The 24,345-nt window shown below is 40.8% G+C and overlaps 1 protein-coding gene across 2 annotated transcripts in view; it reads left to right on the top strand.

Moving 5' to 3' along the window:
- The window catches only part of ACO1 (aconitase 1), a 55,194-nt gene that overhangs the window by 13,746 nt on the left and 17,103 nt on the right, over nucleotides 1–24,345 (top strand). The window contains exons 1-6 of one of the 2 annotated variants that reach the window (XM_064736349.1): nucleotides 5,178–5,312; nucleotides 16,676–16,799; nucleotides 18,520–18,688; nucleotides 20,715–20,852; nucleotides 22,202–22,271; nucleotides 22,374–22,557. In XM_064736349.1, coding sequence (XP_064592419.1) covers nucleotides 16,703–16,799; nucleotides 18,520–18,688; nucleotides 20,715–20,852; nucleotides 22,202–22,271; nucleotides 22,374–22,557 — 658 coding nt within the window. In that variant the 5' untranslated portion in view covers nucleotides 5,178–5,312; nucleotides 16,676–16,702. Of the gene's footprint in view, nucleotides 1–5,177; nucleotides 5,313–16,675; nucleotides 16,800–18,519; nucleotides 18,689–20,714; nucleotides 20,853–22,201; nucleotides 22,272–22,373; nucleotides 22,558–24,345 lie in introns of those variants that run through there. The other variant, XM_064736350.1, reaches the window with a different exon arrangement.

Below are 24,345 nucleotides of genomic sequence, written 5' to 3'. Positions count from 1 at the left end.
TTGTTACATTTACCAGTCACCAAATGCATGTAGCAAGCATGTAGTAGGAAACAGGTGCCTTTTAGGTAAGGGTTAGGGACTGCGTGTGCAAGTTCTTTAGACATGTACAGTGGCAAAGTGAAAACTGCTATCTTAGACTAGCCACGTGATAGATGGTAAACTGCCTGGGCTCCAGAGATTGTTTCTTCTACCAGCTTTCTGGATTAGTTTACTCTCCACTTCATCCTGATCTAGCAGATGGGTAACATGTTCTGCCAGAGTCCTGAGCTCAGTAAGGGAGTGTTAGTGCTACTGCAACACAAACTAAGAACAGCGTAAGTCCAGGCTTACTGTGTGAAAGGGTGTTGTACATTGCCTGTACACCAAAGGTTTAAATAAGATTTTGAATATGGGTTGTTTTCAAATGAGCATTCACAGGAGTCTAGTCTGGGTTAGTCTTCTACACTCTTCCCAATATGCGAGGAAAGACACTGGTGGTCAGCAAAGACTTCTGCCTTTACTGCAAGTTATATCATTACTCTTGAAAGGGACAAGAACAATCCTTCCACTTCAATGGTGCAAACAGTTTTTCTTTCTCGTGCTCTGTACAGCAATTATAAGCTGATCACAGATGATCTACTTTGGAAGAAGTTCTCCAAAAGCATTACGTAGTCTGGTGCTGAAGGTGCAGTGTTGGCAGTGAAGAGTTTTACTTGTCTCAGACAATTTATTCTTCAAGTCCCTTTCCTTCGGTTCCTGTGGCACAGTCAAACAAATGCTTTTATTCTGCAAGAAAACAGTAGTATTCCTTGACAATACATGTTTGTGAGTTTCTGCCTGGGACTAAGAGGAGGATCTGAACTCCCAAGTCAATGCCCTCTCACAAGAGCGACAACAAGCCTCCGCTGAACCCCATTTAACCAGTAGATGGCAGAACTTTAATCTTTGTTTTGCTGCTGAAAATTAAGTTCAGTAAATGTAACTGCAATTTTCTGAAGACTCATTTAAAGAAAGACAGTTAAGGAAACCAGTGCTAAGATCAGAAGCAAATTATAACATTTATTAAAATATGCCAACCACAGAATTTCCTTTGGAGGATGCACAATCATCTAATGAAAGAGGGAGATGCAGTAGGCCCTCAGTTCAGTAATCAGAATCTACTATGGTATTTCTGAGACGTCATCTGGTAGCTCTCAAACTCTCTATTTTCAGACTTCTACTCCTACAATCTGAACAGCTTAAAACAGTCATGACTAACAATGAAATCTCACCACTAACTCCTTCATGAGCCACCAAACATATTTTCCAAACATATTGTGCTCAGGACAAGCTGTAAGCCATAACCTGCAAGCTACTGTCTCACTGTCTCTTCAGTTCATTCACAGATAGCTTCCCAGAGTCAGGAACACTTTTACTGAGTGTTGAACACATTTGAATATATAAATTAATATGTTTTGTAGAACATAGTATGTTAAATTATATACCCTTAAGGTGCTGCTTATAGGGACACAGCACTCCAGAGCAAACCTCAACAAGCTTTTTCATTATACTACAGAGAGCCAGGAAAAGCAGGACACATGCAGACACTTCTTTTTGCTGACTGCTCCAAAGCTGGGTCCTCTAGGCTGCCAGCTCAAGTTTATTGCCTCCCTGTCAGACCTATCCTAGCCCAGCTTGAGAATGATTGCAGCAATCCTGTGATTGCAGCAATCCTGTGATTGCTGCAGGCACAGTGATCAGCTGAGCCTGCATGGAAGATTGCTACAACACTGAAGTCTACTGCTGCATGTTAGGGCTTTATTGACTGTAACAAGCTGAAAACAATCTCTTGGCAATTCAAAGCATTTTAAACTTCTTGACAGGATTGGAAAGAGTGAAATATATTGAGACACAATAGTGAAGTCAGCAACTGAACAGATATGATATGCTCCCTGGACTTCCAGGATGTTGGTGAATAACCTCAAAGAGCACTCCAAAAGGAATCTGATATTAGACAAACCTTCTTGGAAATGGATTTCAGTAAGACAGAAAGGACAAAGGACACATAGTTCCTCATCTATTGTGAAATAATTTAATGAAAAACCCTAAAAGCACTCTAGAATACACATGATTGCAACATGAAAGGTATTGTTATTCCTATTTGCATCAATTTTCACTGCAAGAACAGAAAATAATTTTCTTTAATCCTGATTTAGCACAATGCACGATTGTCCAAGAAAACTGTTGGACATCCTTGCAATCTGATCCTAAACCCATGAACCCATTTCAGTAAACATCTTCTTACAAACAATAGATCTAATATAGTTCTCACCTCCTGGCAGCCTTGGGGGAAAGGCAAACCCTCACTTTTTTAGTCATGTGCTAAATAAGATACCTTATTGTAAACTGAGCCCAATGAGAAGAATAGCAAAATGCTGGAAACACCAGCAATAACATTCAGACAGCATTGCCATAAACCCTTGAATGAACAGCCTGTCTTCCAATCCCATTATAGCCTCTGTGTCCTTGCAAAGAACAAGCAGAGACTGAAGCAGTTGTCTCTCTCTTTCTGGGACACAGAATCTTCCCTTCTACTATCTATCAACCTCAGGGGCCTTCCCTCCCTGCAGAACAGAAAGTACAAGCCTTACAGATATGCACTGGGAAAAGTCAGAGCTGATGTATGGATTTCCCATTTCTGTTGCTGACCTGCTATTTTCACTAGTCTTTGCTTTTTGTCCAAGAGATTTTAGGTCAATCAGATTTTGCAGCAATTGCTTTGGTATCTAGGTATGGAGGATTTTTTTCATGATTCAAAACTTAGTGATATACATGGACCTTGAAAGTCTCGTCTGTTAGAAACAGCAAGAACAACAACCAAATTAAAATAAAATTTTAAAATTTTATTTTTAAAGGAAGTGACCCAGAGAAGCATTATAGGACTTAATCCCACAAAGAGGAACATTTTTGAAATGCCTTTATTACTATTAGTTATATACAAAAATAAAAATGTCTATCAAATAATGAAACATCTAAAGCTCTAAGAGGTTTTAGAAATTCTCTGGCTTTTCAGACCATCAGAGTAATCTACTATTTTGTGGTGTCATGTAGAAACATGGGCTTCCACCTTCAAGAGCCAAAAGCAAAACTACAAACATAACTGTGTTCTGCCAAACTCAGTCTTAGGAACCTCTCTGGCCAAAGGTTTGAAAACAATATTATGAATTAATGTCCAGTTCCATGTTAACCATCTGGTAAATGAAATCATATGTTCTAAAAACCAATAGAATTCTAAAAGAAGAACTTAGTGCAAGTGAATTATTCCTGAACAGAAAGCAGGCTAACCTGGAAGCAATAACTCAAAAGTACTATATGTTGCAGATTACAGGCTATTTAGAGATATTAGGTCAGAGAATAGCAGGTTTAACTACAGATGGTCCCTAAAAGTCTCAACTGTTCCAGTGAAATCAACACCAGGTATGTCAAAGCCAGGATTTCCATACGAAGTTTAAAAAAAAATCCTACTCAATGTATCTTGTTTGCTAGATCTTGGGGTCCTTCCCATTGATTTCTTCTGGTCTGACAGTTCCAGCTGGATAGTGTATGTAGGCAGGAGGATCTGTCAGCACAGGTCAGTGTGCAGGAATCCAGCCCACAAACATCCAGGTGAGACATCATGGGCATTTTCTATGTTTCATCCTTCTTTTACAAGTTGAGCTAAGCACTTGCATTTTCACTTACTTGAGACTTGCTCCTCTGCAGCAAAGCTAGCAGGTAACTCAGTTTGCTCTTAGCCTAAGCTTTCTTCAGGTAAAACCAAAACATTATGGACCTTTTTTTAGTCCAACTGTCAGTGGTTAGCATGTCTCCTAGCCAGTGACCTCCAAGACCTCACCAAGACTTACAGAATATTTACTTTCCTTACATGCAACTTCTCTTTACTATGTATACAATTATTTTCCTGGAATTAGATACTTTTTAGTTTTCTTGATTGTTAAGCAAAGTTTCCTGTCTTACTATCCAGGAACCACTCTGGCAGGCACACTCCATGCGACCATGTGAGCTGGAACAGAGGTCACTTCACAATGGTGGCTCCAGTGAGCTGAGAGGTGCCCTGTTTGACTCCCTACACACCACACTCTCACCCAGTCAGACCAGGATTCCTTACTGGCTGGACCCCAGGCTTCCCATGACAGAGTGTCAGACTCCTGGATTCTTACAATGGTTTAATCATGGTGCAGTGACAAAATAACAGTGCAGGCTGGTGTCTCTGAGGAGGGACCCCGAGCAAAGCAAACCCTGGGCTTTTATACCCTCACAATCTAAGTGTGTGAAAGCCTGGGGTCTTCCATCTGAACCATTGGCTCCTGCTGTGTCACTCAGTGTCTGCTCACCTGGCTGGGCCACAGGGTTTTTGTTGGGTCAGTGCCAGTTCCTAGCCTCTTACTTCTGGCTCCTACTTTCCAGAGCTCAACGTGCTGTCCCACTGCAGCTGTACCCTGACTAGTTGCACTGAATGTATTCCTCAACATTATTCAGGCCCAAACCATATACTCTTCTACTGGGAACACGCTGGACACTGATAAAGACTCATGGGGGTGATGTAAATTATGTCCTCTAGGATGTTCTCTACTCTGATATTGTTCTTTAATATTGACGTCATGATATTGATCTTGACCAGCTTGGAAGTAACAGCCTGTTTCTGCCAACAGCCAGGACAATCAGCTCTCCTCTTGCCAAGAGAAACAACAGGACGTCCCACTCCCACTCCAGGATGAGGATGCAGCCCTGTGTGTCAGGTGGTATCCTGAGCGACACCTGTTTCCAGGCTTCACTGACAGCACCTCTGGACTCCGAAGCCTGGGCAGGCGCTCGGGCCGTGAGCACATGGTGCACTTACGGTCGGCACAAGGAAGGCACATCACTGCCTCACCCTGCTGCCCATGTCACAGTGCCCGTCTTTCCGATAACTCTCACCGCAGCAGATCTGGCCTTGACCTCGGTACCACCTTCCTACCCACCCTTCCACACTCACAGCGCTCCCTCTCCTCCTCCTCCATCCAGTGAAAGTGGCTGGCCGAGGAAAGCAGCGGCTCTCTCTGGGGCCAGGGCTGCGGGAGGGAGGGGTGAGCTCACCAGCCCCGCGCCCCCTCCGCCGCGCTGGCCATCCGCTGGCTCGTCCTTCCTCCTCCCTCCCTCCCTCCCGCTCGGGCGGCTGGCGGCCATCCCGCCGCCACTCCGGCCTTGGGGCGCGGGGCGGAGCTCGCCGCCACCGCCCCTTCCCTGTGCCTGCGCCCGGCGGCCCCTGACGGCGAGCAGCAGCGGCGGCGGCGGTTTGTGCTCCTCGCTCTCCGGTGAGTGCGGGCCCCGCCGCCTCGCTTCTCTCCCCGCCCGGCGCCGGCGGCTCGGGTGCCTGGGAGCCGCTTCTCCGGCCGCGGCGTGCCCGTTCCCGGCGGCCGCGGGGAAAGGTTGTGGGGTGGAGGGGCGCCCCTCGGGGCAGAGCCGGGGCGGGAGCGGGCCCGGGCGGAGGGCGGGCACCGGCGGCTAGCAGGGCCCGTTGGCAGGACGGGGGACCTTGCCGGCTCCCGGCCCCGGCTCCCGCGGTAGCGGCTGGGGAGAGTCGTTGGATGCTGCGGAGGGAAGGCGGCTCTGGCGGAGCAGCTTCTGCGAGCCACCATCGCGTAGCGGCGGCGGGCTGTGCGGCCCCCGCGGCGGCTCCGGGCCCCGGCTGGCGAAATCTCCAGCACCCTGCTTGGGGCCGGCTCTCAGGGAGTACAGGGGGCGGCTTTTGCAGAGCGGTGAAAGAGGAATAGATTTAGCTCGAGAAGAGCGGGCGTGGAGGAGAAGTTGTGCTGCCCTGTCCTCATGTAGATGAAGCTTTAACATTGATTTTCCTCCTGGAACTGCTCGAGCCTTGTCTATTGGTATTTCAGTAGTATCTAAATAGTGGAGGATAGTGCGAAGTATACCTATTAAGCACACAGCAACTCCTCTGTGTTGGAAAAAACCTCAGTAGATCTGCGACATAGGTAGGACAGGGAAAGGATGAAATAAAGTAATTGGAAGATGATGGCTATAAAATGTTGGGTTTTAATAATTTTGGGTGACAAAATAATCTGTTTCATGTTCATGGCACAGACAGCAGGTGCAGGTGTTCTGTAACAGTCCTGGAGGTCATAGCACAGATGCAGGTATTTGCCTTCTAATTTAACTTGACTTAGGACTGTGGTGGTGGAGATGCCCAGGTTCAGTAACTGGATCAGGTATATTTGGATCAGACCCTGTTCACGTTCAGTATGTTTCCACGTCTCATAATATCACCACAGTTCCCATTTATTTTTTAACTGGAGGTTGTACTTTGATATTTCGTTTCCACCTCTGAAGCTAGTAAAGGTGGGGGGAGGGGGGATAAAGGGCAGGACAGAGAGAGCTGAACTTTAGTATTTTTTAATATCAGCAGGAAACTTGGTCTAAAACAGAGGATTCTCTCTCCAAACAATTGGAATTGAATTAATATCTCTGAGCACTCAGTGCTGTTGCTATTGTTCAGACTGGCTTTATCAATCCGCAAAACTGAAGTAAAGGAAGACCACCCTAGTGAAATATTAACACTGGAATGTTTATTTTAGTAATGCTTTGCTTAAAAGCAATTGTGCTTCATCAGAATGTCCTAATAAACTTCTGGGGATTGTTACTTACTGCTTCAAAGTAAGATGAGTGTAATGGGCATAGAGTAGGAAGTGCAGCTGAGTCTTGTGCCTTCCAGGATCTGTGGTGTGTGTGAAGATTTATTGGAAAAATTATCAATACTTTACTCTTCTCAGACTTTATAAGATAGAGGAGGTTCCTGGAGAAGCTTTCCATGTAAAAAGAATCTGATCACTTAGCTATGCTTTACAGAGAACAACATGCAGACTGTTGCTGAATTGAAAAGACCACAGGGCTTTCAAACTGCAGGTTTTTGTCGTATCATATTTGTAATTTAGCATCCTTCTTTCTCTCTGGTTGTCTTTGGCCGCTCCAACTTTGATACTAAGTGTTTTTATAGTAATAGTAGAAGAGCCAAAACAATAAATGCAGAAAATTAAAGAAAAAATAACATTTGAATAGTAAGAAATGGAACAAATCTCTTTTGCTGGTGTTTTCCAGCATAGACTCTCACTGTAGCACTGTGAGAGTAAGAGCTGGAAATTTACTCCCTGCTTGGAGTAACAATCTACTTAAGCCAAATGGAAAAGTGTTAATTGAAGAGTGGTCCCTTTGTGTCTTGAAATATAGAGAAGGTAGAGAGGAGTCTTAATTGTGTGAAAATGAGATCTTTTTTTTTTTGGGGTTTTTGCATTTGCTGCTGTCTTAGGGATTGATTAATTCAGAAGATTTCCTCTAGGTTTTTGGCACTTTCTTGAAAGAATTGGGACATCCCACAGCTGTAGGGTCAGGACTTCAGATGCTTGTGAAAGAGGGTGTTAATTTTGATTGTTGGGGTTTTCTTTTGCCTACCCTTTCTGTGTGAAACCTGTTATAAAAAAGGTGATTTAAAATGTTTAGTGGAACTTAATTTGCCTCCCCAGAAATCTTGCCCAGAAAACTCTGCTAACAGCTAGTTTGAGTTCATGAAATTGTATCAGACACACACTTGTTCTCCTTGCGGACCGAAGCTGTGGGTGTTTGAAAGCTGGATTCATTTGCACAAATAGTTGAATAGCTGCTGAGATTACTGGTAGAAGTTTTTGGTGTGAGAAAGTTATCTTTATTTTCAGACAACAAATTCAGGATTTTTCTTGCAATCCTGTGCGTGAAAGTTAGGACCCTGCAGTGTCAGATTATTTCACAACAGAAGTAATCCTCTCATCAGTTCTTCATCCTGAAAGGATCCTCCACCTACATATCTTAGTAGCTCTGAAACAATTCAGATTTCAAGTTGCAGAAGAGGAGTTTTCAAGGTGCAGAGAGAGCAGTTTATAGAGCTCATATAAAGGTAATGGCATGAGTACAGAGCTGATTCGCAATACTCTCATTTTGTTTGTCTTTCCCATGCAGCTCTCCTGCATTTCTTCACCCTTCATAGGAGTCTTTTGAAATTTACAGACCAATGCCTTTTGACATTGAACCAAAATTCTAGAACAAATCTTTGTACACATGCTCTGTATTCCACATTTCTTGCAGCACTTCCATGTTGGTTTTTTTTTTTTTTTTTTTTTTGTAACTAACACTGAAAGCTAGTTCTTTGTTAAAACTGGTCCAAGCTGCATATTTGTTAATGAACAGTCTAAGAGTACTAGCATAGGGTAAAAAAGCAGCAAGTTTGTATAGAGGTAGAAAGTAGGTTAAAGTTCAGAGCTGCTCTCCCAGGAGGTAGGAAAGAAATTTCAACACTTTATTTTTCAGTGTTTGGTAGTTTCCAAATAAGCTTCCTTTTATTCTTGGGTGTAAGGCTGCTCATTTTCCTGCAGCAAAGAATAAAAATTAGTCTCTACTTTTATCTGGGACACTCAGTGGTGAGTGTGCTGAGAAAGCATTCCCTTAACACTTACACCTGCTTAATTATGGTCTGGATTTTGTTAAGACTAGATTGCATTTCAGAGGCTGTCTGAGAGCACAGGAGAGACACTACATATGTGTGCTTACCTGGGTTGCCAAAGGCTGGTGAGATCTGTACAAGAGCAGTGTTTTGACTGTCCCTCTAAGCAATGTTGAGGTGAGAGAGGAGGTAGCATTTGGCTTTCTGGAGTGATGATGTGAAGGAGTTTAATATCTACATTTTGGAACTGGGCACCTAAACTTCCAGCTCACTTGGAGTCAGAGTTACTTTAAGACCTCAATGTTTGATTTCACAAACTTGATCTCTGACCTAAACTTTCAGTTCCAATATGTGTGATACAGCATTGCTAACAAAGTGCAATGGTCAGAATACTCATGACAGCTTATGAAATACACAGATTATGGGAATATGCAATTAGCAACCTGTTTGGTGTCTTGGAAGTTTAGCACTTTATGGATCTGAATAAGTAAGTATTTTAGCATTGCTGTCAAAAGTTTCAGGCAGCAGGAGAAAGCAGGAGCATCTGCAATCCAAAGCTCTGTTTGTTTTAGTACAGTGTTTCTCTTGAGCATTAAAGTTGAAAGGGGTTCTCTGAAACTTTGCCTAGAGGTTGTTTAAGAAACCTTCCTTTTTCTATTACTGCGTTTTTTCCCGTGTGGAATACTGATGTAGTTTATACTGGCAGAATAGTTGCTCAGTCATCAAATTGTTAGTGGACTTCTCTTTAAGGATCTATGTGTAATGATGGACCTTTCTGTGTAACGAAGAAACACAAAGATTTTTTCTGGAGTCTCTTTAAACACTGAAATCTTATCAGTGTCTGTTAGCAGCAATGGAACAGCATTTTTTTGTTACACCGTGGCCTTATCTGCTACAGGTAGAGTGTTAAATAATAAGAGCTTCTCTAAATCAAAAGAAGAACGGGAATGGGTGTTTATTGCAACAGTAATTGCACTCATCTGTTCTTTGTACATCCAAGAGTAATTATAGCATTTTATATTTTTGTGAAACAAGACTCTGCTTGTTCTACTTCTGGTGTTGAAGTCTATCCAAATGCTGGGGGCATGTGTGGGCTTGAGAGTTTTTTTGCTTATGGTTTGTTTGGTTGGGTTTTTGCCATTTTTTGGTGGGTAGGTGAGGTTTTTTGTAATTATGTTGTCATGTGTCTGGTCATCTCTATCTGTCTGTTGATTTACCCAGTGTAACAAAAACATTTTTCTTAGACAATTTGAATATTTAAACAAAAAAAATTCCTGCCACATGAATGTATTTATTAGGACTTTTTTCCTAAACTGACTTGAATTATGGATGGATTTACTTAGTGAAGTTTTACTACTTAAAACACCAGACTGATACTGAAGAGAGGTTACCTTTCCATTAAAACATGCAGGCTTTTGTCAACATGCTTAACATGGGTATTCTCCTTCCTTGGTTTCTGGGTAAGGTAGGCATGCACAGAACATGGTGCAATTCCAATATGATGGAAATTCCTACATGCTGGACCTCCTCAGAGATCTTTGTTCATGGCTATGCCATCTATAACTTAGGTAAACTGGAATGAGTCATCAACTTTTTAAATGGGGGCTCCTTGTTGAGTAGAATGTGAAGCCATGAGAAGAGCTATGAGAAGTTTTAGAGGCCCAGGGGAAATGAGGAATAGCCCTTAAATAAGTGCTGTTCAGTTTAACTGCTGGTAATGTCATGAAGTGCATGCTCAATGTTGTGATGTAGAATTTAAAACTCAGTATCCTGCTGCTCTGCTGCAGCTCCGCTTATATTTTTTAAGTTGCTTGCTATTTGGAGGTGCTTGTTGCAAACTTAGCAGCTAAGTACAGATCCATACAGTGGCACTCATTTGAATGGGCAAAACCAAAGGAAATAACTTGTGGGCACAGGAGTGATAATTGCATCAAAAGGTGGTAAGATCAGATTCAGCATGGATGAAAAATGTTGCGTTTTTCAAGCAAGGCCATGGATATTGCCTATGTCCTGCCTTATCACCAGGAAAGGACTTTTACCATGGTGGTCCTGACAGCTCACCTCTTTTTTTTCCCAGTTTTCAGTTGGAGGTTTCATCACAGAAACATCATATTTTGTCATGTTTCTTCAAGTACCAACAAGTCTGAGCCTTCCCCTTTTTCTTGATGACTGATAAAATTGCATCTTTGCTTTGCCTGAGTGTAATATTTTTTAGCATTTCTAGAGTCTGGTAAAATGTTGAAATTAAATTGCTTCTTTGCTGAATGTGTGCTTCCCAGTGATGGCCAGGAATTTACCCATATTTCAGGAAAAAGAGCATTTAATACTTGAAAAAGAGCATTTAATGCTTGAAATCTGTTTAATTAAGACATCCGGTGTTTAGTTTTATGTAGTGATGTCTCAAATTAACCTCTTATCATTGATAACATAGGCACCCTTTCATAATTGGAAAGACAGCAACTAAGAAACCAAAGATGGAATAGAAAAAGCAATTATTGAAACATGTTTCTCCAAGTGAGATTAAATATATATCTGTACTAAAATGCTGAATAACCATGGCTGTTCTGTTGCTACTTTATGCCCTGAAGCTTAGACAGAAGTTTTCTCATCCAGAGCCTTTTTTCCCATCTGCAGATCAAACAATCTGTGTCTTTGTTTTATTGTCAGGTACTTCTGCAATAAAAGTGGTTATTAAAAACATGAGTCTTCTGTAAACATTTGTGTTGTGTACTACAGGAAGAGCATAGTTTTACTGTCAGCATGTATTTAGGAAACCACTCTGTGTGCTACAGTTTTCTCCTTTTCTGCATGGTGGGAGGTGAGTGGGATGCTCTGATATCACTAAAACCCCCAAAATAATACATATTGTTGATAGTATGGATCTGTTTACAGTCAATGAGTATACATGCTGCTGTGTTTTTTATAAAGAATCACTTCTTTTTCTGATGTGAGATTGCTGCTTTTAATCTGACTAGCTGTGCTCAGTTTCACCTTTAACTCTAAAGAGAGTAGAAAAAGATGTCTAGAACAGTTTTCAGACTTTCTCAGATATAGCAAGAGACTAAATACATTTTTTCCTTCTCTGTGATCTTCATGAGATAATTTATGCAAGTGTAAAGATATATTATTGTATTTTTTCAATTCTATTCATTTCAGTAAAATTGATTTGTTGTCTTTGTTCCAAGTTACAAAACTGCTTTTAAAAAGGACCTGAAGTAGAGTCAAGGAGTCACTGTCAAACAAGAAAAGTCCTTTTCCAATCAATGTTGTTGAGATGTGACCAGTATTGTGTTTGTTTGATACTCAGAAAGGTCCAACAGCTGAAGATTTGAAAGCATACATAAAACATACCTTGAAATCTCCTGTGGTTTTTTTTTTTTTAATAAAAAAATTTAAGTTTCTTACTTAAAACCTTTTCATGGAAATCCCCATGAGACTTTAATGTACTTTGAATGTGTCTGATGTAGTTGATTAACGAATAAGAGAAGACAAGGGAAGAGGATGGACAGACACCTTTTTCTTCTGTCCCCTTGGACTTGTGCACATTTCTTATGTCATGATCATCAGAGGATGTGTCCTTCAGGATGCCACAGAGATAACCACAGACAGTACAGCCAACAGGCATCTTTGCAATGATCTTTTGGTGCTGGTGAACATATGAGGTCTCCGTGGTAAAAGCTGAGTTTGCTGGCACACTCAATACAGATGAAGTGAGGAGTGTTGTACTAAGATTTTGTTTGTTCAAAAAGACTTCTTAGAGTATCACAGTGTAAAACTTGTGTTTCCAGAGAAATTTGAACTGTGTCATATATAGGGGTACAAACAGCAAGAAACAGCTGTTGTGGCCAAGGGTTCATTCTCTGCCCTAAAGGGCAAGATGTTGCATTTGCAAAACACTACTTCCTTTTTTTATATTTGGAAAGTTATGGCCTTATCCAGATAAATTTGTTCCTCCTGGTATTCATGGTTACAATCTTTCTGTACTTCTGCTTCTCTGAGGGAGAGGGAAAAAACAGAAATCAGACTTTCTGTGGTGAGCTAATGCGCAGTCTGGGTGAATTGAGGTGCCTTCTAACAAGAGATTGAGTGTGGTGGCACAGTAATGAGCTACTGCATTGTTGTAACAAGGTGAGTGGGAAACAATATTGATAGGGAGTTCAGATTCATAGATGATCAGCTTTAGTGTGGACCAGATTGTGGGTGTTCTCAGATTTTTAATAGTAGGCACTAAGGAAGGGCTAAAATCAGAATGTTGTTTGTCTGGTACACTTCATACAAGTCATGCAACCCTTTAAGGAGGTTCCAGTATCTTGAGATTACCTCCATTGGTCAGAGCATGGCGCTAATAATGCCAGGGTTGTGAAACAGAACATCATATGGGCCATTTACTTGGACTTTGTGATCCTTGGGTGCCTGCCAACTCATAATATTCTATGAGTCTGTGTCAGTAATGAGATGCTCCTTTTTAAATGCTATTCTGCATTTTCACGTTTGAATAATCCATTTTTTTTTTAATGTAATCTCCACACAAACAGTTTTCAGGTTGTTGGGCAGAAGATCAAGTGGTTGTTTTGGTATTTTTGAGCAGGTATCGGCGTGGTCACACGTTGGCCATGGTCAGCGTGTGTGACCCTGTGTACTGCACCAGTTCCAGGCAGACAGATGTCTGCTCACCCAAGTTTGCATATTTACATTTCAGCGCCTGCAAAACACGAATAAATATTCCTTGTTGTAATCACAAATTAACCTGTATCAAGTTAATAAAAAAGTTAACCTGTATCTATTGCTAATCTGTATCAAGTTAATAAAAAGGTTAACCTGTATCTATCCGAGGATGACTTCAAAAGTTTTGGTATATTCAGTGTGCAGAGTATTGCCCACAGATTTCTTTTTGACAAATCACTAGTTTAGAGTTCTGTGCTGTGGCAAGTTGGTTTATAATTTACTGTGTGGAAATAGTAGTTGGGATGACTGAGCTTCCCTGTCTTGTGAAATTTACTGCAGTAATGCCGCTAGTTGGTATTTTTTCTAGAGATTTTACCTCTTTTCAGGTATTTCTGAATGGCTTCCAGGTTTGTAAAAGTGTTGTTCATGTCAGTGTGACTAGGCAGATGAAAAGAATTTGTGATTAGGGCTTGATTAGCCAACAGTTTGGCTTACTTGCATAAATCAGTGATGAGAGGAGATTTGTACTGAAGTATCTCGTACTGTGAGCTGTTCAGGGAAGAGGGTGATGTCTGATAAAATAATGTTAACATGTAGATAATGTGTCATAACATCTTGAATATCTGCTGTGATTTGCCAAGACATGGACTTGGATGGAAAATGTTCAAACTGCAGTTTATACTTGGATAAGAATATGTGAACTGAGTACAGTGGACTCATGGTGATATCAAATTAATGATCTGCTTTATCTGTCAGGGGATATCCGAATATTTTCTATCTATGGCTACTCTTAAACTTTCCCATGAGAAATTGATATGAATAAAAAGAGTAAATCTTAACAGGAGGGTAGCTGGCAAGAAGAGGAAGGAAGAAATTCATTTTGTTAATGCTCAGCTGTAGAAGCAGAGTTTGCTTAGAGGAATAGCTAGTAGCTCATGCTGGTTAAAGTGCATGACACCTAAAACTTTAGAGGCTTGTGTACACGGTGAGTATTTGCAAAGCTGGGAAAAGAAGTTTCAGAAATAACCTGTCAATGGAAATGAGACGATGATATATTTGAGGTTGTGTGTGTGTTTGTAGTCTGTTCATTTGCCGACCTTCCTGCTTCCCTGGGCATTCAGCTTTTTATCTAGAAACATCCATTATTTTCTTTGAAAGAATTCTGTAAATATTTCTTTCCCTATATTATCTTGCTGCTTTACACCCTGGACTTTCTTTTGTTACCATTTCTGCTATTTCTCTTAGGTTGTCTTCTAAGAAAAAACCTGAATTTTGAAAATACTTTAAAACCCCCCCCTGTGTCCACATAGTAGTATTTCCTGAACTTTGCATGAAACTAGCAGGTGAGATAAGTAAATTAATTCTTTGGCCTTGCCATGTCTGTTTTTAACAAGTACTGGACTTTGCACATCCTTTTGCACCAGTTTCCAAGGCCTGTCATGTGTATCTCCTGCCTTGTTGTGAATTTTCTTGTTTGAAAACCTGAGGCAAGAGAAGGTAATGGTACTTGAATGAAGACAGGAATTGTCTGTCTCTGGGAAAACAAGGGATCTGAAAATCAGGCCTTTGGTTATCTCTCTGCTAAAAAAATTTTAATCGTGACTGGGAATGTTGCCAGGCACTGCAGGAGAATTGTTCTCACTGTTAAATTGTTAGCTTGATCCTTGGCATGTGTTGGTCTAAGCCAACGCTTCCAGAAGAGGCTTGGGCAGAGTTCAGGTCTTCAGTGTGTCCTAGGAAGTGTTCCATTAAGTAGTTTGTATATGGTTAACCTTTTCTGGACATTAAGAGATAATTCTGTAGTGAATTTAGGCCCCTTGCTGCTAGTTGGCCTTGCAGTGGGGATTATCTTAGGGCCTTTTAATTTCTGTATGTGAACCTAAAAGTCCTAGGTCCCAGAGGAATGCTTTATGCAGCAAACCATTAAGCCACAAAAACCAGTAAATCAGTAAGCAACAACAACAAAAAAGAAAATATCTCAAACTAAAATGACATTTACAGTAGAGCGTATGTAAATTTTTCTTGTGGTGACCATAACAAATCTTTCTGAAATTAGGAGAGTTCTTTTTGTCTCTGATAGCATTTATAATCTTAGTCTGTAATACTTTCTGTCTCAAATAATAGTGTTTTCTGGTTCTGTTAAATTGTTTTTAATTTTGAATGTAGATGCCTGTCAGTTAAGCTTTAGATCAATGCCACTTCTGATGGTTTTGGCTGTGATACAGTTAATTTTGTCCCTAATAGTTAGTATGGGGCTGTGCTGGGAATACATTTGATAACACAGGGATGTTTTAGGTCCTGCTGAGCAGGGCTTATGCAGAGCCAAGGCCTTTGCAGCTCCTCACCCACCCCTCCAGAGGAGGCTGAGGGTGTGCAGGGAGCTGGGAGGGGACACAGCTGGGACAGCTGACCCCCACTGACCCAGGGGGTGTCACACAGCATGTGCCATCATGCTCAGCACACAGAGCTGTGAGGAGAAGGAAGAGGGAGATGGTTCAGGGTTGTGGTGTTCGTTTTCCCAAATCAGCATGAGACGTGATGGGGCCCTGCTGTTCTGGAGATGGCTGAACTGCTGTGGAAGAGGTGGAGGTATTCCTTGTTGTGCTTTGTTTGCAGTTGTAGATTTTGCTTTATCTATTAAACCACCTCTGTCTCAACACGTGAATTTTTTCATTTTGCTGCTCTGATTCTCTTCCTTTTCCTGCCAGAAAGGAGTGAGGGAGTGGCTGTGGGTGCTTAGTTGGTGCCTGGGGTTAAACCACAACACACTTTAGAAATGAGACTGTGTTGTCATGGTGGTTTGTAAGTCACAGAGGCACAAATGGCTGTCTAGAAGCAGCATAAAGAAGAGAATAATGAAGACATTCAATTTCCTTTGTGAAATTGTGTCCAAAGGAGGGCAACAAAAATGGTGAAGGTGTCAGAGCACAGGTTCTGTGAGGAGTGGCTGAGGGAGATGAGGTTGTTTAGCCTGGAGAAAAGGAGGCTCAGGGGAGACCTTACCACTCTACAGTTCTCTGAAAGGAGGCTGTAGCCAGGTGGGGACAGTCTGTTCTCCCAGGCAGCCAGTGACAGGATGAAACAGATTCTCAAGCTGTACCAGGGGAGGTTTATATTTGATATTAGGAAAAATATATTCCTGTCATTGGAATAGGCTGCCCAGGGAAGTGATGGATTCATCATTAGAAGATGTGTGTGTGTGTGGCACTTGTGGACAAGGTTTAGTGGTGGGTATGGTGGTGCTCAGTTAGCAGTTGGACTCGATGGTCTTAGAGGTTGTTTCCAGCTTTTAAGATTCTATGATTCTAAACCACGGGGTATATCTGTATTTTTCACAATACTGCTGTCTTTTTCTGAGACCTTTTATCTCTGAGGATGAGTAGATTTGGGGTGGAAAGGGAGTGACTGACAGTACTTTTTCTCTGGTACAGGCCTTTGTGTATGGGATAGATGCATTGTAGGCTGTGGGACATGTACTTGGTATGAAGGACAAATGTAATGAAAATGCCCTTGATTTTTCTTTTGTTTTAGGGACACTAACTAGGGCCTTCAACAACCATGAGCAACCCTTTTGTACAGATTGTGGAGCCACTGGACCCAAAACAGCCTCTGAAGAAATTCTTTAATCTGAGCAAATTGGAAGATGTGAGATATGGTACGTTGAGAACATAAGAGAAGCATTTTGTTAATACTGATAAATAGAACCTGAACAGACTTGGCCACATTGGATGATACTTGGTCTCTGGTGAGAACTATGAATTCAAAAGGCAAATCTTGGAAACAAAATTTTAGCCAAATTTAATTATTGAAATTTAGAATGACAGAAATATTGGCAAGATCGCAGTAGTATTTCCTCAGCATACTGTGCACACAGCAGTCTTGTTTTTGCTGAGTGGTTGAGGAGAGCTAGGCAAAACTAAGAGCACAAGTTTTCTTATACTGCTAAAGGCTGGAAAGGATCTAACACGGATACGTATGACTGAACTTAACCGAAAGATTTTTCAGCTTTGAAAACAGTAGTGGTTAGAGAATCCTTTCTGAGGAGGCTTTTTCCTTAGTTCCTCTGACATTTCCCAAATCTTTCAGTGGTACTGCTAAAAATCTTTGTGCTGTGCCATTGACTGTGACTTAGAAACTTGAGTATCTGTACCTTAGAGTTATCTATGGTGGGTGCTTGGTGTTTCAAAAGGAGACAGGGGATTAAGGAGAATTCAGGGAACAAGAGGAGGAGCATTTTCTCTGAATGTCAATATCACATGTCCATTACAGGCTCCGATATGCAACCAGTCAGTAAATGTCAGTCTTGGTGGGTGAAAAGCAGAGAGTCTTAAAGAATAGACAGATACACATTCAGTTTTACCAGTTGGTCCATTCCAGGATTCCAAGAGTGATAAACTCCAGATTCTTCAAAGGACAAAGGATGCAATTCGTACTATTCAGCAAAAAAAGGGAATGGCTTAGCAGGGAAGGGCAGGAGAAGATTCTAAAAAACCTCCAAACAACACCAGTAACAATAACACCCAAAACTCCCAAATAAACAAAATCCCCCAAAGGAAAACTCCCAACAACAACCAACTCAAATTGTTCTCAGTTACTGTGTCCTGAATAATAGATGTTGTTTTTTTACAATAGCACTAATGAGGTCTCACTGAGATTGGCTTTTATGTCTTGAGGCCAGCCCTCTGTAGAAAGTTGGAACAAACTTCTCAAAAGATTTTAAAATGTGAATATTTTGAGAGGCAATCAAACAAGTATTATTAAAGTGGACTGGAGGAGGAAGGACTGAGATGTGTTTGGGTTTTTTCTTCACACCCATTCCTTGCAGTAGAGCTGTCAGGACTGCTCCAATAGTATTTTGTGTCATCATCTTTAAATATTTCTGATTTGAAGTAAAAGAAGATTGATAGGTGCACAGTCTGACTTTCATTCAGTTTCATCTTCCGTCTCTTGAGATGAAGGGACTGCATAAACCACTAAAGCTGTGCTTTCCAACATGGCAGGGAGAAAACTATGCTTTTCCTGGTGCATTTATATGTCTGTATTCAGTAACAAGAGTGAGAACAAACTGCAGAAAAACAAGATGAGCACAGCATGTTTTCAGGGTTGCTGTGCTATGGGGGATGGAAAAGTCCTTCAGCAAAGATGTCTAGTGTGTCACAGGAACTGAGGTAACAAACCTGCTGAGAGCATCAAGTGGAACAGGTCAGTTAGTACTGACCTCCTGGCAAAGCTGGAGGTGGGAAGAGGGCTTTGGATAATTGGAATAAAGCCTAAAGAAAATGAGGACCTGTCTGGCCCTGGCATGGAACTTTGCACTTGCTGACAAATGCCCTAAGGTAAAAACTGAGTTTGTTTCTTGCCTCTTACCCATGCAGCTCGCCTGCCATTTTCCATTCGAATCCTCCTGGAAGCAGCGATCCGTAACTGTGATGAGTTCCTAGTGAAGAAAGGAGATGTTGAGAATATTCTCAACTGGAAAGTGATGCAACACAAGAATGTTGAAGTACCGTTTAAGCCTGCAAGAGTTATTCTGCAAGACTTCACGTGAGTCTGATGATCTCCAAAGCAAGGAGGAGGGTCTTTTGAGTGCAACAATGCTCAGCTTGGGGTGGAGGGGTGAGCTGAGGGAAAGAATAGCACTTGGAGAGGCAAACACTCAGAATAAGAGCATTGAAAAAAACTTTTCTGAGATCAAGAAGTAAATATCTTCACAAAACTTCAAAACGGGGGAAGAAAATGATATTGATAAATTGCATGCAATTGAGGAAGTTCAGTGTTTAGAAGTTATTCTTTGTCTATTTTTTCTCTCTCTCTCTGTCTCTCTCACATTTTTTGTTTGTTTTTTGTTTGGTTGGTTTTGTTCCCCAGGGGTTCTTGCTTTCAATTTTCTACCTATTTCACTTCTCATTTATAACCCACATAATTTCTTCCTCTTCTAAATCTGTGTTATTATAAATATATTTGTAAAGACTTTTCTGCTCTTGAAAAAATTAGCATATTATTTTTCCCAGAAATGCAAATTGAGATTCCTACCTAATGGAGTCTAAAACAGGAGCCTTGTTACAGCAGTGAGTCCTCAGATGTCAGTAATAATCATATAATAGTCCCTGTTCAATGTGGAAATTCAATTTTCAGGTGGAACAATAGCATTTAATTGTTCTAATACAACATTTGACTTCCAAGTCTACTCACTGTTCTAGGTATCTTTGTCCTCTGTCTTTATAAAATATTTTAGTACATCCATGGTAAGCCCAGTGCAACTACGCTGCCAGTTGATTTTCTTCCTCAATGGTAGAGTGTCTTAGCTGTCATAATCTCTTTATGCATTTTCTCAGCAGTTTTCAAAGTGCTAGAGACCCAGTACAGCTCAACTTAAAGACATTAGAAAAAATTGGCAAAACTTCAAATTAAAGAAGTGCTCATTTCCTAGCTATTTTTCATCTACTAGCTGTTGTTAATATTTTGAAAAACTGGAGCAGAGAGGAAGCTGAACTTCCAAGCAAACGTTGTTCCTTCTGTTAGTGCTCTTCTTTCTTGCCCCTTACTCCTGCTGAGTTTTAAAAATGTGCCTATAACTGCAGAGCAACTGCATTCCTGGAAAATGAGCTCTTGGACAGGCCTCTGAGGACCTTTTTGAAAAAGGCAGCTTTGGCAACTTTCCAAAAGCCATGCAACAATTACATTCAGGTTGTCCTGGTTTAGAATTATCTAACTTCCTAGTTAGGATTATTCTGTATTTATCTTTAGTTGTTCTAAGACTGTAGAAGGATATTGTGTCTGTTCCATATTAATTGTAATTGTAATAACATTCATAAGTTGACAAAATAATTCTTCTTCTGTTTTCTCCTACCCTCCCCTCAAATTCCCATAGGTAAAATAACACAGAATTTCCTATTTTTCTCACAAAAAGCTTATCCTGGAATGTCAAACTGCTGAATATCAATTAATTGTGTCCAGTTTAGATAATGTGGATCCTTTTTCCTGTTTATTTTTTTGGTAATTATTCAAGATTTTCAAGGTAAAATTCAGTCGGAACCAAAAAGCCTTTTACTGCTGTTGTTGCATGGTTTCTGATATTAAAAAAATTGTAATAACTTCCTTATGGTCAGAGTTAAAAACATAAACCCTTACTGCTTTGGGATGCTCTTACAGAAATGTAGTTTTTTCAGTGGGTTGCTCATTGATGCCAGGTCCTTAAGAGCACATCAGAGAACTCTTTTTGTTTTAGCACCCAGCAAAATCAGATAGGTAAGTAAGAGGGTTTTCCAAGTTGGTTGAAGATATTATGGTAGAATATACCTCAGTAGAAAACTGAGAATGTGTGGGCAGAGAAGCATCAGAAGCTGTGTTAAAAGAAATATTGAAAAGTGTACGATCTCTTAGACAAGTTAAGTGTTGAAATTCCAGAAGTTCTGGTTACTACTCATTATTTGCTTACATTGAAAATGGAATACAGTTTGCTTTGTATGTGACACTAGCTGTCTGTTCTGTATCTCAGGACTGGTTTTTTTTTGTTTTTTTTTCCTCTTTTCCAAATTGTTTCACCATGCCTATTTTGTTTCTGTTGCAGTGGGGTGCCTGCTGTGGTTGACTTTGCTGCAATGCGTGATGCTGTGAAGAAACTTGGTGGGGACCCTGAAAAAATAAATCCTATCTGTCCTGCTGATCTCGTGATAGATCACTCCATCCAGGTGGATTTTAACAGACAGTAAGAATAAAAAAATCACTCTTTAACTTCTTAATGGTAGTAAGTCAATTGAATCTAGGTACTGGTCATCAAGGTAGTTCTACTGGTTAGCATTTGTACTACAATATACATATATTAGCATACAATGCTAACATACTGGTAGCGTTTGTACTACAACATTCCAAATACTAGAAAATTTTAAAGTTAGACTGTTGTATCGGCTGTGGTGAGTTGGGGGGAGAATTTTCTCTATCTGCGGTGTATCTATCAGCCGCAAAAGCCTGTACTAAACTGTTGATAGAAACAGACTCATTCCAGGCCTGTGTTTATTGTACTTTAATAATGCTGCATTATTGTTAATCTCTCAGAAATGGCATTTTTTTTTCCCTAGTACACTTTTTTGACCCTATAGGGGTTTTTAAGAAAGGAAATGTTCTCATTCATCCTTTCTTCCTCACTTTTCTAAGAATAGAGGTGATCTACACTAGGCTCAGTTCTGAGGAGCTGCTTTCTGCTTCAGTGCCTCCAAGCAGAAGGGCATGAGGCACTGCTTACTATGGCCCTCATGAGTTCTGGAAAGGCTGTTAAATGCTCAGCATGATGAGGACAAAGATACAAAGACGCACTAGGATTCACTAGACCTACAGTGAAATAAAAGACCTCTGTATACAGGTCCTTCTGCCCTCCCAGGTACATAAATATGGGCCTGCTGAACTAATCTTCCAAACAGATCCTGCAATCGCATGTTTTATGGTGCTTTCCTTACAGCTTGTAGATTTTTGGTATGCCGTTACAAATCATGATTTTTTGTCACAGTCTTATTTTATTTCTGTTAACCTCAAAAACATATGCAAGAAAGTAGAGATTTTTCTCTCATATAGAGAACATTGGTCAGATTTATGCTTCAGTTCTTTCAAACTCTGCAGACCCAAGTCAGGCAGCTGATTGAAGTGAAGAATTTGTTAACACTGTTTTGAAACACAGGGTCTTCAGACACCACTCTATCATAGTGACCACAAATGTGGAAGTTGCAGGACAGTTGTGTTCCAGTTTCCTTTACTGCCTTGCTGATTCCTTCTGGTTTTGGTGTTGGAAAAGTCACATTTCATTAACATGCAGTGTTGCTTTTCCCAGGCTACAGTATTTAAGCCTGCCAAATGCAGATTAGTATTCACATTTGAAGCAGAGTTCAGGTATTATCTCTTAAGATTTCCTAAATCCTTTTAATTGGTTGCCTGTAGTGATATTAAAATGGTGCAATGGATCAGCATTCACATTAGCTAATAAATCTTCTTTTCTTTCAACCTTTGACTAGATATAAAATTCACGTGGTAATTTTGGTTCTGACAGCTGATAATTTTCATTTGCAGGCCGGACAGCTTGCAAAAAAATCAGGATCTGGAATTTGAAAGGAACAAAGAAAGATTTGAATTCTTAAAGGTATCGACAAAAATAATCTTATTTGCATGGAATAAATCAGTGAATGAAAGTTCTTCCAGTGCTCATGTTCAAAATATTTTACTTTAATTTCTTTTGTTTCAGTGGGGCTCTCAAGCTTTTAAAAACTTGAGGATTATTCCGCCGGGCTCTGGGATCATCCACCAAGTGAACCTGGAGTACTTGGCAAGAGTGGTGATGGATCAGGATGGCTACTACTATCCAGACAGTGTGGTTGGCACTGACTCACACACCACCATGATAGATGGCTTGGGGGTGCTTGGCTGGGGTATGTACAGCAGTGTATTGTGAGCAGTCTCCTGGCTCAGGGAGCTGTGGTTTGGGCTCTGGTGAGTTGATCCTCGTTGGCAGATCACCCCCACCCAGTCACTTCCTCCCTCCTCCTGCTAGCACAATGGGGAAGAGGACTGTTAGTCCAAATGCAAGATTAAAGTAATGGCTAGAGACAAACACAGTTTAGGTGAAGAGGTGTGGGTGCAGGGAAAGGAAATGAAAGAAGTGATGTAAAGGCAGTCAGTCGCCAAAGCCCAGCCAGTCCCTGGGCAGTGGCCACTTTGGAAAGCCCACCTCCCTGACTGGGGATGAGCCTGATGTTTTATGGCATGGAATGTCTCATTGTTCAGCTCTCTTCAGCTCTCCTGGCTGTACCTCTCACAGTGTTTTTCCCACCCCAGGTTGCTGAGGGGCAGGGTGAAAAGCAAAGAGCATCAATGCTGTGTAAGGACTGCTTAGCAATAGCTAAAATTCTGGTGTGCTATCAACACTGGTTTGGTCACAAATCTAAAACATGGCAGTGTTTGGGCTGCTGTGAAGAAAAGTGGTTTTTGTGCCAGCTAGACACACTTACATAGCCTAACCCCAAATGCAAGTAACCTGATAAGGCTTCTTACAGTTATATGACTTTGTAACTAAGCTCCCCTTTCTGATAACTGCCTCAGATGATTCTGCTACACGTGTTATTGGCTTTGTTTGGGTTTTTTTATATATTCTTTTCCATTCTGCATTTAAATGACAAGGAAGTAGAAAACAAAAATATTAAAAAAGAGAATTGAAGTATCACTGACCATCCAATTTTTCTTGTGTCACTTTGCTACTTTGAAAGTGTTGGATTATCCAAAAAGTACTGCAGATACAAATCTGTTAGGTGGAAGTACTGAAAATTAAATCTGAATGACTAAATTATTGGAGAGGATATTATGTAAAACATAGCTGTGATGCTCTAATACCAGTTCTCTGCACAATATTTGTTACAGGAATAGGTATAAATAATTTATTTTTCCTTGTAGTGGTGAATGGAAGTGCATGAATTTTTGAATAAATAGGTAACTATGGAGTGGAAGTATTTGTAGTCATCCCATACAGTAGCAAAGACTTCAGCTGAGCCTTTGTTTTCCTGTGATATAGTGATAGGAGCACTACTGAAGCAGCTGTTGTACAAATATGAAACACACTGTGTTTTTAAAGAGTATTTGTTAGGTGTTCATGAATGTGCTTGAGCACCACATATGGTAGGACTTTCTGATTTTAATAACCCACCTCTTGTACTGCAGCAGTATTGGTTGTGTGAAATTTTCTGAACAAGGGTGAAAGAGTTTCTGGCTTAGAATACAAAGGTAAACAACTTCAATGCATCTAAAGCATGACACCTTTGGGATTAGGCACATCTCTTATTCTATATTTGGTTACAGCATATGCATGGAGCCATCGTTTAGATGAAGTTGTAGCACTAAAAGCTGCTTGGAAAAGTGTAGCTCTTAGCTGTCACCCTGTTTTTTTAAGAATTTCTAAGCCTTATGATGTTCACATTCTTGTAGCGAACTTTCTCACACACTTTCTGTAAATAACTCCTTGTCTTGCATTCCTTTATGGAAGAAGAGAGAGTTGATGGACTGTTGGTTTGACCAGTGTCATTGGAGAGGTGGCACTGCCACCCTCCAATCCACTGTCACTTTTAGAAAACTATAAATGTTGAAGTCAGAAAATAAACTTCCCTTTTTTCTTCACCTTCACCTTGAGAACAGCAGTGTGAGCTTGTGTTTTTTCGTGTCCTATGGTG

The sequence above is a fragment of the Zonotrichia leucophrys genome, chromosome Z, assembly GCF_028769735.1.
Source record: "Zonotrichia leucophrys gambelii isolate GWCS_2022_RI chromosome Z, RI_Zleu_2.0, whole genome shotgun sequence".
Lineage (NCBI taxonomy): Eukaryota > Metazoa > Chordata > Aves > Passeriformes > Passerellidae > Zonotrichia > Zonotrichia leucophrys.
This window is presented reverse-complemented; position numbering and strand designations above follow the sequence as displayed.